Below are 15,569 nucleotides of genomic sequence, written 5' to 3'. Positions count from 1 at the left end.
CACCCTCCTTGTGGCTGCACTAGGGTGATTTGAGGATTTGCTGATAGCACTAGGCATGTGGTCGTGCAAATGAAGGGTCGGATCCTGAAAAGTGCAGAGCACCTGCAGCTTCCACCCGTGTCTGAGTGTCTGGCCAAAGGAAGATATTTATGGAAGGAGAAGGAGAGATTTTGCCTTTTGCAGGTGTGCTTTGCAGCAGCAGGAAGCTGTCTACAAAGTGCCATTGCTGATGGCAGCCTGACAGTGTCTCCTCTTGAGGTTTGTCAGTGTGGGGAAGCACATGTATAAATTGCAGAAAGCTTTAGCAGATGAGTAGCCGGAGCAGACGCGTCCTCCCTTCCTCCCCCCAGCTCCGCAGGCTGGGTGCCAGCAGCAGGACTCTGTGCTATATCATTTCAGGATGCCCTGGATGTATCCATGCAGACTCACAGCTGAACACGGTGACCATTGAACTATTTAAAGTAGTTTCAGTGATGACACTCGGGTGTGTAATGCACCTATTCTGCTGATGCTGGCAAAGTGCTGGCGGAGGGGATGGATTTAAGGCTGATGGGAATTTACTGCTTAGGGAGTGTGTGTGTTCCTAAAACATGCACCAAAGGAGATGATAATAGAGAAAATCAGCTATAAAGGACGTTCCTCTGGTGCTGCATGCTTGGGTCTGCAGAATACTTGTTGCTGTGGCACTGAACTTGGGATTAAACCCATGGCCTGTATCCCAAGTCTTCACCTCCCTGGACCTTTGTTCCCCTGGGGTGTTTCTAGACTGAAACTTCTGGAGGTGAGGACCCGCTCTTAGTAGGAACTTCTTGATTAGAACCGCTGGTTGCCCTTGCAAGCAGCAATGTGTTATTTTACTGGGGGGAGCTGGAAGGGCCCTTCAGGACAAGGTGTGATGTGCTGGTGTGAGCTATGGCAGGATGGCGAAGTAACAGCAGCATCATGTCATCAGGCACTGTGCCACCCCCTCTTCCCACATAATTTGTTGGGTTTAACTTAAATAAGAATAGTCTGTAAATAAGGGCTGCTGCTCCTGGTTCTATTAAGTCCTATAATTTGGTAACTTGTTCCAGCTTGACATTAAATATTAGTGTTTAGAAGGAGTTGGAAGGGGATAGTGTTGTCCTTGGCTTAGGAAGACCTCCTGCAACCCCTTCTCAATGCACATAGAAGGGTTAGAGAAGATGCTAGATAAGTCTGCAATTATTCAGCAGCTACTGGCTCTTTTTTTCCTTCTTTTCCTTTCTCCAGCGGCATTCTTTGTTTTGATATGCATTTCCTAAGCTCTTGAGCAAGGCAAAAATGGAAATGTCTTCCCAGAACTTTAACCTTATGTAACTGATTTGACCTCCAGATTTGTCAGCAGCTGGAGGAAACCCATCTTAGAGGAACTGGGAGACTCAGGAGCTGTGGGATCAATGCCCCATTCATGAGGAGGGAATGTTTCAGTGGTTACAGATCTTGTAAATCTGCAGCCTGCCCACATTTCCCAGTCTCTGCTCATATCCCTTTTCTTAAATTGTCTCTGCCCAATTTTCTCCCCCTCCTCTGCTTTCCAGCCTTCCCTTCCTTGTGTCAGAGCACCCTCTTCTTTCACTTCCTGACTGGGTTAATTAAGCTGAGCTGCAGTTCAAGTCCATCAGGGAGCACAGGAGAGTTTTCCTCAGCAGTAGTGCTTAGCACCACAACAGCTTCCAGCCGACGCAGCGAATAAGTGTGGGGAAAACCTGCTTAGTCCCGTCATCCCTGATGTTGAGCATGTTTTACTCCTCCTGTGGTGATAGCCCAAGCGCTGTCTGATCCATCCTGGGAGCAGTGGAAAAGGCAAAATGTTTACTTGCAATGTATGTGTTATTAGATTAACTTGATCAAATTTAGACGGACTTTCAGGCGTGGCCAGAAGATCCCCATGACAGCAGGGGAGGACCCTCCCAATTTAGTCTGGAGAAGAGGAGGCTGAGGGGAGACCTCATCACCTTCTACAACTACCTGAAAGGAGGGTGCAGAGAACTGGAGATGAGTCTCTTTAACCAAGTAATAAGTGATAGGACAAGAGGGAATGGCCTCAAGTTGCACCAGGGAAAGTTTAGATTAGATATTAGGAAGTATTTCTTTCCAGAAGGGGTTGTTGGGTGTTGGAATGGGCTGCCCAGGGCAGGGGGGGCGTCCCCATCCCTGGAGGTGTTTAAAAGTAGGATCGACATAGCACTTAGGGATATGGTGTAGTTGGGAACTGTCAGTGTTTTAGGTTAACGGTTGGACTGGATGATCTTCAAGGTCTTTTCCAACCTAGATGATTCTGTGATTCTGTAATTTTTACTACTTGCTCCAAAGCATGGAAGCTTTTCAGTAAGACAGTGGAAAGAATGTAACCAAGTCAAACAGAGAAAAAAAATTAAAATCAGTAACTTGCAAAAACTTTTCTCCTAATTTAGTTCTCAGAATTGCTCGAGCCATTCTGAATGCAACTTTCTACGGCGATGTTAGCCCGAGGCAGACACCAAGCTGAGGAAATTGTCCCCTGAGCTGTTCAGGTCTGTCAAAGTAATGAGGACCTTAAAACCGAGTCTCACTACAGAACATGTCAGGCAACCTGAGCTCTAGGTGTTGCTGCTAATGCTTGGTGTAATTATGCATGCACACACTGCCCTGCACCGGGAGTACAGGAATTGCATAATTTTGTGCAAAAATAAATGCGTCTGTATGCTGTACAGGATAGATTTATGTATCTCCTTGCAAATGCAGCCTCTGTGCGTGTATAAAACATCAGCTCTCTTCTAACCTTCCTGTTAACAAACATAGCATGTGATTATCTTTTTACTCGTATTAGCACAATTCTGTCTCTTGTCTGTATCTGATCCTGGCCATAGGTGTCTTGTCTAGCTCAGCAGTATCTTGAGACTGTCAAGCATGATTTGGAGCTAGTTATCCTGCAGCGACAGCCGGGCAGGGCTCTAAGAATAACTTCCCATTGGCCTTTGTATGTGTTGGCAGCAGCTAGGCTTGTCCTCTGCCTTGCAGTGACAGAGTCACTGGACAAGAAGATGAATAGCAAATTAGTAATAGTTTATCCAGGTATTTTTTTGGAAGGGGGGGGTGTCAAGTTTTGTTGCTGTTTCTCTGCTGAAAGTACCTGTTGTGGTCTTCCTCCGTTGTCTGTAAAATGGGGCATCGTGGGAATGTGGTGGGATAGATATCATACTGCCTTTTTTTTCTTTTGTTTTCTCCTCCCTGAAATGCTCACAAAGCTGCTGCTTATCAGGGCTGTGTCCACACTGCCTCATTACAGCTATCGGCACAATGAGTAGAGTCAATCTGCTGCTGGGCTTGAAACTGTCTCTCAGCTGGATGTTTCTGCTAGTGCAAGCATGGGGCTCTCCATCCAAGTCCCGTCCCTTCATTTGCCTTTTGTATTGGGTGGCATCTTAACGGCCCTTTAGCCTGCTAAAGAAATCCAAGGCAAGTTGGGACAGAAGGTTTTAGCCAAGGCGCTCTGAGGGGAAGTCCTCTGAAGAGGACATCTCTCGTTTGGTCTGATCTTGGGTATTTTTTCTCAGGGGAGAATCCTGCTCTGAACACAGCAGCTGCACTGAGCCTTGCTTCATTTTGAACTTGACAAAAAGAGTGCCAGAATGATTAGAAGTTATAAACAATTTTAATGCAGTTCTGATTATATTTGTAAGGGAAAGCCAAGTAAAACATACAGTAGATTAGTATTGTTCAAAAAATGTCTATTTGGTGCTGTATTGTTTCATTTGTGAAGAAGACATCATAGACTGTAGCAATCTCACATCTGGAGAAGATGCCTGGGCTGGTGAACTTTGGGGCAGAAGTATGGACTAGTCAGCCTTCTGACATGTCTTAAAGATCTCTTTTCAAGCCCATGGAGTCAGCAGAAATAGATTATCTTAGCTAACATGTGCAAGTTATGAACTAACCATATTGGAACCTAATTGCCCTTGGTACTACAGAAACAGGGAAAAAGACTGTCCCTCATCTGATCTTCTCAAGGGCTGAAAGACAGATACGAGTTGGTGGAAAGGCTGTCATGTAAAAGTCAGAGTGATAAAATAATTGACATGTGTCTGCCCAGGAGGTTCATGGGTGCATAAAAACCCGCTCAGAAGGATTTAGGAATTTGGTCAGAGTTAGTAAGTGCAGAGAAAATGAAACAAGGAGATGTCTAATATTTTCTTTTTCCATAATCTCCAGTACAGATGTCACTATAAAAATAATGCTAATGGTTGCAGTAAACTGAAGCTTTCCTTTAGGTTTGGGGGAGCAAATGCTGGTCAGCACTACTCCTTCCCACTAGTGATAATGTGTGTGTTGGACTTGAGATCTGGCTAAGATTTGAGATGGTCCGGCCAGCTCTGTTTTATGGGACTGTTCTTGCTCATCTGCTCTCTTCAGCCACTCACGTGGGAAGCTGAAGATGAAGGATTTGCTGTGTCAGATCTTTCCACTGGCCCTATCCATAGCTAGTGGTTGCTGCTGCAAAATGGGTTGGATACCTGCCATAAATGAAAGGAGGAAATTTAATGCTGAATAAAGCATAAAGGGAGACTCCATTCTAGCCTCTGCTGCAAACCCTGCATCACTGAAGAGAAATCATCACACCTCTGTCTGACTCTTTCCTCCCAGTAATACAGTGTTGTTAACAGCATTTTCTTTCTTTATGTTCCTACTCCTGCTGTGTGTTCAGCCTATTTCTGACTATAAGGTTTGGTACAGTTGCAGGGTTGGTGGTCCTTACTCTAGAGGATCCTGGATCTCTGTGAGTACACAGCCGTGCTCTGCTTTAATCACATTGGGATGGCCAGTTGTACACTCTTCATTCGAGAGAACTTCCCATGCTCTCTGAACTGTCACGTACTGGTCACCAGTAACTGAAGCTCCTCTGGTTTGCAGCCTTATCCTGTGCAGCAAATCCACCAGCTCTACATCCCTCTGAAGCTTTATTTCCAAACCTTATTCCCCATCCTGGTATCATCTCTGATTTTCCCAGAATTGTTGCTTTTACCCTGTGTCTCTCAGGCTGCTCTGCTCCAGCTGCTTTTTGAATATGTAGTGAAGTCTCAGACTTTGAAGACTGGGGATTCTCTCCTGGCTTCTTTGCAAGTGGTTTCCCCACCTCCAAATATAGATCTCAGTGCTCCAACAACCAGTAGATCAAAGCCTAAAGGTTTTGTTTTTTCCTTTAAGTAAGTCCCACGTTTTATCCTTGTTGGCATCTCATGTAGATCTTGAGAATGAAATAGCCAGTGATCACAAAGTCACTGTGAATGCAGAGTTACTCTCTCTGCCAGGCGTTTAGGAGACAGCTGAAGTATGGTCTCTGTCTTACGAGATTTGGCTCTTCGTGGATTTATACAGTGCTAATTACAAGACTTCAGCCTGAGAGAGAGGACTTGTGTCTCACAGATCTTCCCAAGATTGTAAAGCAGGGGGAAACATCCACCCACTGGCATTGAATGCAACATAAACTGTGCTATACAGCCTCAGCCAACAAGAAAATAGCTGCCTGCTGACTCATGGAGAAAGCTGGGGTCAGAGCCCCTTCCTTGCTGTTTGAGGATCAAAGTGGTGTTTTAGGGCTCCCATCTGAACCAGGTCCAGAAAATTTAAAGACTTCATTTGGGTACTCTTCAGAGCCCCTGAAGCTCTGAAGGGAATTTGCGAGCATAATCTTGACTTTTGAGGAAGGAAATGCCATTTTCCTCAAGGCTGTCCTAAAGTGCTGTAATTGATATACAAGCTGGGGAGACCTGGGGGATGAAACCCAGTTGATTTTCTTTTCAATATTCATCACTCCTTTAGGGGCAGAGGCTGTGTTTATTCCTCTTTTTGTCTAGAGCTGATCAGGGCCTCCTTACCTGTGAAGTGCCTTTTAATTTCTTAGCCAGCTTACCACAGCCAACCCCATGAGAGCTGCACTTCAGTGAAATATAGTACGGGAACACTTTGTAGTGGGGAGAACAGAGTTCCAGGAGTGTATGATGACTTCATTGGGGACAAGAATGAGACTTTGAAACAGAAGTCAACCTGACACTCTGGCTTTTGGCAATTCTTCACTTTTCTCAGTGCTTTGGACCTACATAGTCTCATACACACATTCCTCAAGGTAGGATCAACAAAGTTAGGCATTATTGTGGCATGGTTTGCTTAAAATCAATGACCTTGTGTGCTTTTGCTGCAATAGTTTGTTTGTCTGGGGGTTTACATTTCCCCACTTACTGTGATAAGGAATAATTTTAATAGATTTAGCTTCAGAATACTTTCAGGAGACTGGGAAATACAGTTACCTGTGTCATGGAGGGTGATACTCAACCATGGAGACTCACGTCCAAGTCTGCGCCAGAAAAGAGAGTTTAACCCCAGTCTCTGGACTTGAAGGTTATTTCTACGACCTCAAAACTCCATTCTTGTTTCTGTGACACTGAATATTTGTGTTTTCATTCGAGTCTCTGTGTAGCAAATTCCTGGAGGAACTGAGAAACCATTACAAATCTTTCTGCTCTCCCTTCCAAGCACAAAGCAGCACAGCTCTGACCTGCTTTTGCTGATAGGAAACCAAATCTGAAATGTAAGCAGAAACACCATCCACGTGCAGTTTTATCACATGGGGGAATTGGGAAAAAAGGAAGAAAGTCCCATTCGTGACAAGTGTTAATCCCATCAATTAATATGCTTCTGGCAGGGACACAGGTAACAAGGTGATGGGCACCATCTGAGTGCCTGAGTAGAATAATCTGTGTGATGAGGGAAGGCCATGTTGCCCTGCCTTAGCTTAAGTGCCTTGCAAACCAACCACTCCTGAAATTAATCTCTTTATTTGGGACAAGCTGCAGCTTGCACTGGGATCTGTTCATTGTGGTGAGCTCCAAAGGAAAGATGCTCTGGCGTGGGATGCCCTCAAAGGGAGACTCTCCTTCAGTTTCCATCAGGCGTTGGACAGGTTGTAAATTCAGGAAGGAAGGATTTATCTGAAGTTAGAAGCCAGTCTTTTTTGGGGGAACTGTCAACAATGTCTCTGCATGAGTTTTCTCGCCATGTCAGCTCCCAAAGAAAAGCTTCTATCCATGGTAATCAGGGTTTATTAAAGGAAGCCAGGAAAAAAAAAATTCTTTAGCTGAGATTAAAGGGATTGTGTAGCTGCACTTGGTGCTGAACTGCTCTGTGCTGGCTCCGTCACTGGGCCTCTGCCTCGTCAGCATCTCTGCACGGCCTCCCGCATCCTGGGAAGTGAATAGCTGTGCCTATGTGGAGCAAAAGTAAACAGAGGAGCGTGCTGCCTGATTAACACTGGGCTTCATTAACCGCCCAGCCCATACCGTTGGCATTGCCCAGGAGTCCTGGGCGCTGCTGGCTTCCTTCTAGCCAGGTGCTGCGTGGTGGAGAACTCACCGAGCCCGTCGGGACTCCGGGGTGGTGTCAGACTCACTGTGCAGGAGGAGGTGGTGAGTTTTCTCCCTCTCCCAGTGCTGTTTTTCAGCACGTTTTGGTCGTGTTCTATATTTTGATATGTACTTTTGCTCTGAACCCCTGGCTGGAGCTGGACCCAGGGTGGGTTTGCTTCCATGGCTTTTTGCAGCCAGGCTCTCAGGTGTGGCTCCTGTTGCCGCTGACCTTGCAGTGTTCCTGCTGCCAACATGTGGCTGTGGCAGGGGACCTGGTGATGTGAATCTGTCTGCCGCCTTTGATGGCAGGAGGGTTGTGTGTGTAAGAGCCAAATGAGGAGATGCTGTCGCCTCCTGTGTTCACTCAGCGACATGTTTTTTTCAGGAGCAGTGGGGTGGATTTGTGCCAGTCACTAGTGCAGTGACGTGACCATGGCTTTTGTGAGATTATCAATCAAAACCAAATACCCCAGCTCTCTTTCCCCTCTCCCTGTACACTTCCTCCCAAGTCCTTCCCTTTCAATTGGCAGATCAGTCCTTTATGCCCTCTTTATTCTCGATTTATTCCTACTTCCTCAGCCATAGCGCATCCTTCTTGACTTTGTTCCCTTGAAACCTGCTGCATTTTGAGGTTTTATTCAACATTCCCTAGCTATCCCATCTAATAACAGCCACCACCTGAGTTAAAAGAATTAAGAAAGTTTCCTCCGCGTATTTTTTTTTGCACCCAAACTTTTCTTGTCCAGAACTCCATCTATTTACCATAAGGTTGCAGGTTGTAGAGTCTTGGGATCATGTCCTGGAGACCCCTGAGCAGAACCAAGATGTATCCTCTAACTCAGTGGTCTCTAACCTTTTCTGGAAATGGTCAATAACAGTAAAAAAGTAACCACACCGTAGGGTAGCGAAATAATTTGCTGTCCTTCAGGATGAAACAAGTCCTTAAACCGAACTGTGTGAATTGAAAGGGTGTTATGGGCAATGTGTTATTTGCAAGCCATAGAGTTGAGACGCTGGTTCCACAGACAAGAGAGCGGTGTGAGACCTTACGTGGGAGCTGACTCTGAGACCTTCCTCTGACCATGGATGGAACCCTGACTGAAACAGGTGGATTTGTGAGAAGGCTTCCACTGCTTCGATTTCATGTCCAGGCTAGGTTCAAATCTGGTGTAGCTCCAGTTCTGGGAAAAAGAATGATATCTTACTTTGGGTTTTCTGCATGTCATGAAGGTTTTGTAGCACCACAGCCTAACCGTGGTCAAAGAAGGAGGTAGGCAGTGTCTTGGCTTTTTTATGCCAAGGCAGTGAAGAGACTCACCCAGAAGATCCAGTCTCAAGGAAAAGCTTTGTATTGTTATGATCTGTGGCATCCCCTCAGTACTACCACTGCATGTAAAGGGGGCAGCTGGCCCTGACAGAGGGAGAAAAAGCAGGGCTGCTTTCTACCTAAAGGTCTCTCCCTGAGCGCTGTAGAGGCTGTGTGACCTTCCCAGGGACCCTGAATGTGCTGGTGAAGAGGCTGTTGTGGCAGGAGCCACATGGAGAGACAGTCTGGTCTCAGACAGGAGCCCTGCATAGTGGGTCATGGCATCACTGCTAGCCACATCTCTGGGGAAAAGGCAAGTGAGCCCGATCATTGTGGGAAGGCGGCTTGGGTTTATTTTGGAAATACCCAGCTCAGAGCCTAAGCCCAGACCTCACTGCCTGCTCACTGTAGCCTCTTGTTTATTTGCTTTTTTCTTATAACATAATTACTCTCTTGTAGACCGAGCAGCCTAAGAGACTGAGTATGTCTATGGCACTGTATTATTTGTCTTCTCAGCTGCTATGATTTCTGCTATACAGACATGGGTAATAAAAAGACATGCATAACCCCCTTCTCCTTGGTGCATCCTCGAAGGGGTAGTACAAAGCCTGCTCTATTCTGCAAGCTAAACAACCAGTCCTCCTTGCCTCTGCCCTCTGCTGTTATTTATTAATTAAGCCAAATTATAAATTATAGCCCTTAGAGGCTCAAGTACTGATCGGGACTCCAGGACAGAGGGTACAGCGTAAGCAACATGAGCAGATGGGAGAGGAGTGAGTGCCAGCAGTGTACAGAGAAAATCCTGCTCCTAGGGTCACTCAGATGGCTGATGGAAGATGGCAAGATAGCCCCAGGCTCCTGCTCTCCCTGCTTTGTCCCCAAAGGCTGCTCCTGTGTTTGCTTGGTGGCTCTTGGTGACGGCGGGCTGTTGATGCTCTTTCCTCTGCAGGTGAGCATCTTCCCCCATGACGTTCACTATTTTTGAAGTACCCTTGCCTGCAGCAAAAGGGAGTCCTCATCCAGCTTTCCTGGAATTTCTCACTGCGGTCTCTCTAGTTTCCAGATCAAATTTGCTTTCTTTGCCTGGAGTAAGGTTCTCCTTGCCATCCCCTTCCTCTATAAGTGGCAGTCTCGCCTCAAAGTCAGTCGTGATTCTCACCCGCTTGGGCCTCAAAGATTTCACGTCTGGAGTGTATCATCTCCTCTTATGTTGCGTTGGCCACTTATTTTCATGGGCAGGTTTCCTCCTGTTGTTGCAACTCTGCTCTTGGGTGTTGTGATGACCTGTGGGCAGAGGGGTCCTGTTGCAGAAGAGGGGCTGTTCATTACCTCTTCAGTCTCTGGGTCAAGGCAGTTCCCATTTCCCTGTCCTGCAGCTGTGCTGACTCTGCAGGACTAAGAGGAGCAAAATATAGTAAAATATAGGGGTAAAATAGATATCTTTGTAGTACTTGAAAAGAATGATTTCTTCCTAGATCTGTCTAGTGCCTGATCAAACCAGTGTCTGTTAGAAATATGGTTCATAACTCATAAGTGACGGGAGCCAGTGTTCAGGGTCGCCACGTGATGTTTCTGAACACAGGACTCAAACAGGGACAGCTTCCCTCTTCTGCTGCTCTCTCAAGGATGGCCTCTTTTGAAAGAGGAATGGTTGTGCTGGGAGAGCTCATCCCATCGCCGCTCTATCTATCATAATAAAGGTTATTAAAAGCCTACGTGACCAGCCTGCGTATCCCCGCAGAGCGAATCCTCTCCTGCTCGCAAGACAGTCTTGCAAACTCTGCAGTATAAGCTTGATTTTATTAAATATTTGCTTGACCAGAAAGGCAAAGCAGAGCAGGGTAAACACGCCTAAAGTAAATGTGAAATGACCTTTGTCCGTCATCTATCCAATGCCTGCGGCTGCTGCGGTAGGGAGGACAGTGGGAGGTGAAGGTGATCATACAACAGCTTTGAAATTGTGGCTACTGTGAGAATTTTGAAATATTTGGGGTGGCATAAAAGTTGTAGATGCTCTACAAGCCCAGACTTACCCTTTCCACTATCAGATCTAATCAGTCTACAGGTCAAAAGAAGACAGGATTTATTCTCTTTATTATTTCCTGAAGTAAATTTTTCAGTTCCACTGGCGTTAGCAGAGCTGCACAGATTTGAAAAAGCTGCGAATCCAGACCTGTGTCACTGCTACATCTTCCTCCCTGCTGGGATCTGCAAACAGTGATTTTTTCCTCGCCTCCCACTTGTGAGGGGCTGGCTGTCATCACCTTTGCTCAGCTCGTTACACTCCTGATTTCAGCAAAGTCACTCTGTGAGAGAGGTGATAGGACATTGGCCTGCAGGAACAGAGCTGGGGTTTGGGTTGTGTCCTTTTTAAAATGAAGAACAGTTTTGTGAAATTCTGATCTGGATGTTAAAGAGGGATGAAGGGAGGAAAGACTTGTGTGCCTCAGCCTGGCCACCAGTAACAAGGGTTGTGCAGTCAGCTCTCATCAAGGAGCTTAGCTTGGGAGACCTGAGGTGGTAGGACTCCATCTCTCACATGTTCTGTGGGGCCATAAAGAGCCAAAGCTGTTCTTGGTACAGAAGCAGCCATGAAAAAGTGAAGGAGCAGGGAACAGATGGATGAGTTGAGTAGGAAGATGCATTTCCATGGCATGAAGATAGGGCTTGGTGATGTGCTTACCAAATTACAGAACCCCGTACTGCTCCCACCACCCTGGTTAAACCTCAGAGATTTTAAGAGACTGAGTGGTGCAAAGAAGCCCTCTTGCCTCTTTTTGGAAAGTCACCAGGCTGGTCCCTGAGTTGTTAGTTTTCCTACTTCACGATCCTTTAGACTGTATTACTGATAATAGTTAGGCATCCCCTTTCTCCTCAGTCATCTGAGATGCCCAGGGGAACTGTATCTCTCTTTTAGACAAAGTTTTCGTGGTTGTGCAGTGGGTGGAGAGCAGTCTTGTGGTGAGAGCCCAGGGGAGGGAGGAGACCTGGTGCTCAGTTTGCTCCGTGCTTGGCTGCATGCCCTTTGTAGATGTGTCTGTGAAGGCTGGCACAGTACAACCCCTATTCTGTACTCCAGGCTGGACCAGCATGAGGCAGCTTTCATCTGGAAGCCACAGAGAGCCTGTTCAAACAGGCCCGTTCTGGACCGAGGTCTCCCAGAAAGGATGTTAATGTCAGACCAGAGCTGGCTTCTTCCTGGTAAACTTCAAGGGTTGCAAAAGAGCTCAGCATCCATCTGGATCTGTCCCTGTAGGCAGCTCCCTGACCTTCTCTAGGCTTCAGTCCTTCATCCAGAAGAGCAGGATAATAATCCTTCTCCAGTCCTGTCTTCTTAGATAGCAAATACACAATTTGGTCAAAATTGGCAGTGCAAACAGAAATACTGCTTGATGTTTCTACCATTAGCCTTCTGCACTGCTCTGGCTTCCAGTGAATTTTTGTGCTGCACCATGGGGCACAGTGTGTGTGGAATGGACACTAAAGGGGTGCTGATTTATTATTCTGCTATGTGATTTCTGCTCTTTCTACCAGCATCTTTTCTTTCAGGAGGGCTCCCTTTGTTCTGATTTTAAGTAGAGAGCTCAGAGGCGAGAAAGGGAGGATTAGTAATTAAATATGCTCTGATGATGGCATGGTTGTGAAGGAGGGAGGAGGAAGGAATACTCCATAGTAATGTACTTTTGTTTTCTTTTCTCTCTGCTTGTAGGACAAAATCTGCCAGGGAATTGGTGTTTTGAAGACTCTTACAGCTTTTAATCCTCGTCCTCCTGGGAATACAAACCTTTCTAATCATGTCACCGGCCATGTGGAAATGGACTTGCCTGGTTTCTCACCTCCTGCTATCCACCACAGTGTCGCCTCTTGGGAGGCAGCAGCCACTCCATCCAAAGAGGCCCTTCATCACTTTCACTGGAGACCAAGCAGAGGGAAACTTCAACCACTTGGTGGTTGACGAAAGAACTGGGCACATTTACTTGGGAGCTGTCAACAGGATCTACAAACTCTCCAGTGACCTGAAGGTCCTGGTGACCCACCAGACTGGTCCTGATGAAGATAATCCCAAGTGTTATCCTCCCAGGATAGTCCAAACCTGCAATGAACCCTTGACGCCCACTAACAACATAAACAAAATGCTCCTCATAGACTACAAGGAGAATCGGTTGATAGCCTGTGGGAGTCTTTACCAGGGCATCTGTAAGCTTTTGAGGCTGGATGACCTCTTCAAGCTGGGAGAGCCCTTCCACAAGAAGGAGCATTATCTCTCTGGGGTGAATGAGAGTGGCTCTGTTTTTGGAGTCATTGTTTCTTACAGCAACATGGATGACAAGTTGTTCATTGCCACTGCTGTGGATGGAAAACCTGAGTATTTCCCCACTATTTCCAGCAGAAAGCTCACCAAGAACTCTGAGGCAGATGGGATGTTTGCGTATGTCTTTCATGATGAGTTTGTGGCCTCTATGATCAAGATCCCCTCAGATACCTTTACCATCATCCCTGACTTTGATATCTACTACATCTATGGCTTCAGCAGTGGTAACTTTGTCTATTTCCTGACTCTGCAACCTGAGATGATCTCACCACCTGGCTCCACCACGAAGGAGCAGGTTTATACCTCCAAGCTGGTCCGGCTTTGTAAGGAGGACACAGCCTTTAACTCCTATGTTGAGGTGCCCATTGGCTGTGAGAAGAATGGGGTGGAGTACCGGTTGCTCCAGGCAGCCTACTTGTCTAAGGCTGGAACCATCTTAGCAAGGTCTTTGGGTGTTGGCCCTGAGGATGATATCCTCTTCACAGTCTTCTCCAAGGGGCAGAAAAGGAAGATGAAGTCCTTGGATGAATCTGCTCTTTGCATCTTTGTCTTGAAAAAGATCAATGATCGCATCAAGGACAGACTGCAGTCCTGCTACAGGGGAGAGGGGACGTTAGATCTGGCCTGGCTCAAAGTCAAGGACATTCCCTGTAGCAGTGCGGTAAGTAAAGCCCCTAAGCACCCAACCTTAACCTCTTCATATGCTCACAGATCTTAGAACATGGCTTAATGGTTAGAGCAGGGACGAAGGATCTGCCTTGTTCCAGTCCTGGCTCTGCCTCCAGCTCACCACACCACCTAATTTAACCCGTTCATGCCTCAGTTTGCTCATGGATGAGCTGAGAAAGGTGTCACTTTCTGACCTCCCCAAGCATGCTATGTTTGCTGATGAACTGAACCAAGAGACCTTGAAATCTTTAGAAGGGATGTGTCGTAGTTACATCACTGTGCAATGCATTAGGGGTGAAATCACATTTACTTTTGCAGTCTTGGCTCAAACCTAAACCAAAACAGGACGTAGATAATGTCAACGGCTTGTGCTGGTTTCTGTGTCTGCTGGTGTAATTTTATTCCCTTGGGCTGGAGTAGGAGCAGGATTGTTCAGGGAGTTTTGTGAAGCCAGGGCTTCATTTATTCTAGGGCTGAAAAGCACTGGTCGTTAACCATCAAAGTCCATCGCTGTCCGGTTTCCAGCTAGTTCTGTGTTGCCTCTGCACTGAAAAATTAGTGCCTTGCTGCAGATCAAGGGTTAAATGCTGCAAGACTTAAGGGCAGGATTGGGGAAGAGTCTGGTCTACCTGACCTACAAATGGTCTTAAGAAATTGTCTTAGTTTATTCTGTCGGTTCACTAAAGTGTCACTGCAGAAATCTGCGTCAGCCCCGCCACCATACAGCTGGCTTTGATACCACGCACAGAAATCAGCATTACAGCCAGCACTGCACCCTGGCTGCTGTAATAGCCGCTTCTCTGGGCTTTGATTTCCTTCCTTAATTAGCTCTTTTAAGTGAGAGGCAAGTTCAAGTCTGAGCAAAGGGAATACAGAGAGACAGCAGAGCGCTTTCCTGCCCCGTAATCTCAAGGCAGTCAGGGCTTGGGATACGGGATTGCTCCGGCTTTCCTTTGTACTGAAGCCTCCTTTGCTGGGGGATTCCTGCTGTTGTTCCTTTGCAGGACAAGGACAGACTAAGAGGACCGCAGACAGAAATTTCATTGCAGGGAGACTGATCCTGCCTTACTCTGCCCTAATTCCCCTTTACACCAGTGCCCTCAGCATTGTTGCTTGACCTTGCACTGCTCTCATACTCCCACACCGAACGTGCAGAGGGACAAGTCCTTCATTTTAGTTGGGATCTCTTCTGCCTAGACCTGCAAATCTCCCTACTGAGTATTGCACAGGGAGAAAGGCTGTGCCCAAATCTGGCTTTGATTTTTTTGTTTAGCCTCAAGGCCTCTGCACTTTCAAAGAGCTGTCTTTAGATTTAAGCTGGGAGCTTCCCACTGGAGTTTCTTTCCTGGGCCGCTAAGCCTCTCCATGCATTTGCAAATCTGCTCTGCTTGTGCTCCATACTCATGTTTGCATTACTGGACCTCTCGAATCAGAAGGTTTGAAACCTCTCAGTCACCTGGGTTCTGTGGCTTTAGACAGGAGGAAAAAGGCCAGCAGCTTTCTTGTGTCCCTCAGGGTGAGTCCCGGAACAAGACGACTGATATATCAGACCAAATTTGGAGAGGCAGGAGTGCAGAGGTTGGGGAGAAGACAAGGAGCCAGGGACTGGCATATTTGTGACTGCATTTCTTCACTGTGAATCAGAGATGCTAATGCTTCCCAGCTGGAGAAAGAGCCTGGCGATCCTTGAAGAAAAAACCAGAAGTCTGAAAAGTGTAACTAAAAGTGGGCTGTCCTCTCCTTAAATGAGTCTACTTAGAGCTGCTGGCAAGCCCTGTCTGAGATCAGCTGTGCTGCCCGAGGGAAGAGGTATTAGTGACTTGGCTGCTGTAAGGGTTGCAGAGTCCAGCCGCTAAGCTTGGAAAATATTTGATGGTTGGTG

General features: G+C 46.7%; 1 protein-coding gene across 1 annotated transcript in view; it reads left to right on the top strand.

The window, feature by feature from the left end:
* The first annotated feature begins 12,449 nt into the window (after nt 1-12,449).
* PLXNA4 (plexin A4) overlaps nt 12,450-15,569 on the top strand; it is a 429,072-nt gene continuing 425,952 nt past the window's right edge. Inside the window, exon 1 of the mRNA XM_074828081.1 lies at nt 12,450-13,679. Within this exon, the coding sequence (XP_074684182.1) occupies nt 12,501-13,679 (1,179 nt within the window). The 5' untranslated portion in view covers nt 12,450-12,500. The remainder of the gene's footprint in view (nt 13,680-15,569) is intronic.

This window comes from Strix aluco, chromosome 5, assembly GCF_031877795.1.
Source record: "Strix aluco isolate bStrAlu1 chromosome 5, bStrAlu1.hap1, whole genome shotgun sequence".
In the NCBI taxonomy this organism is placed as follows: Eukaryota; Metazoa; Chordata; class Aves; order Strigiformes; family Strigidae; genus Strix; species Strix aluco.
The sequence above is the reverse complement of the archived record's forward strand: the minus strand, read 5'-3'. Positions and strand labels throughout refer to the sequence as shown.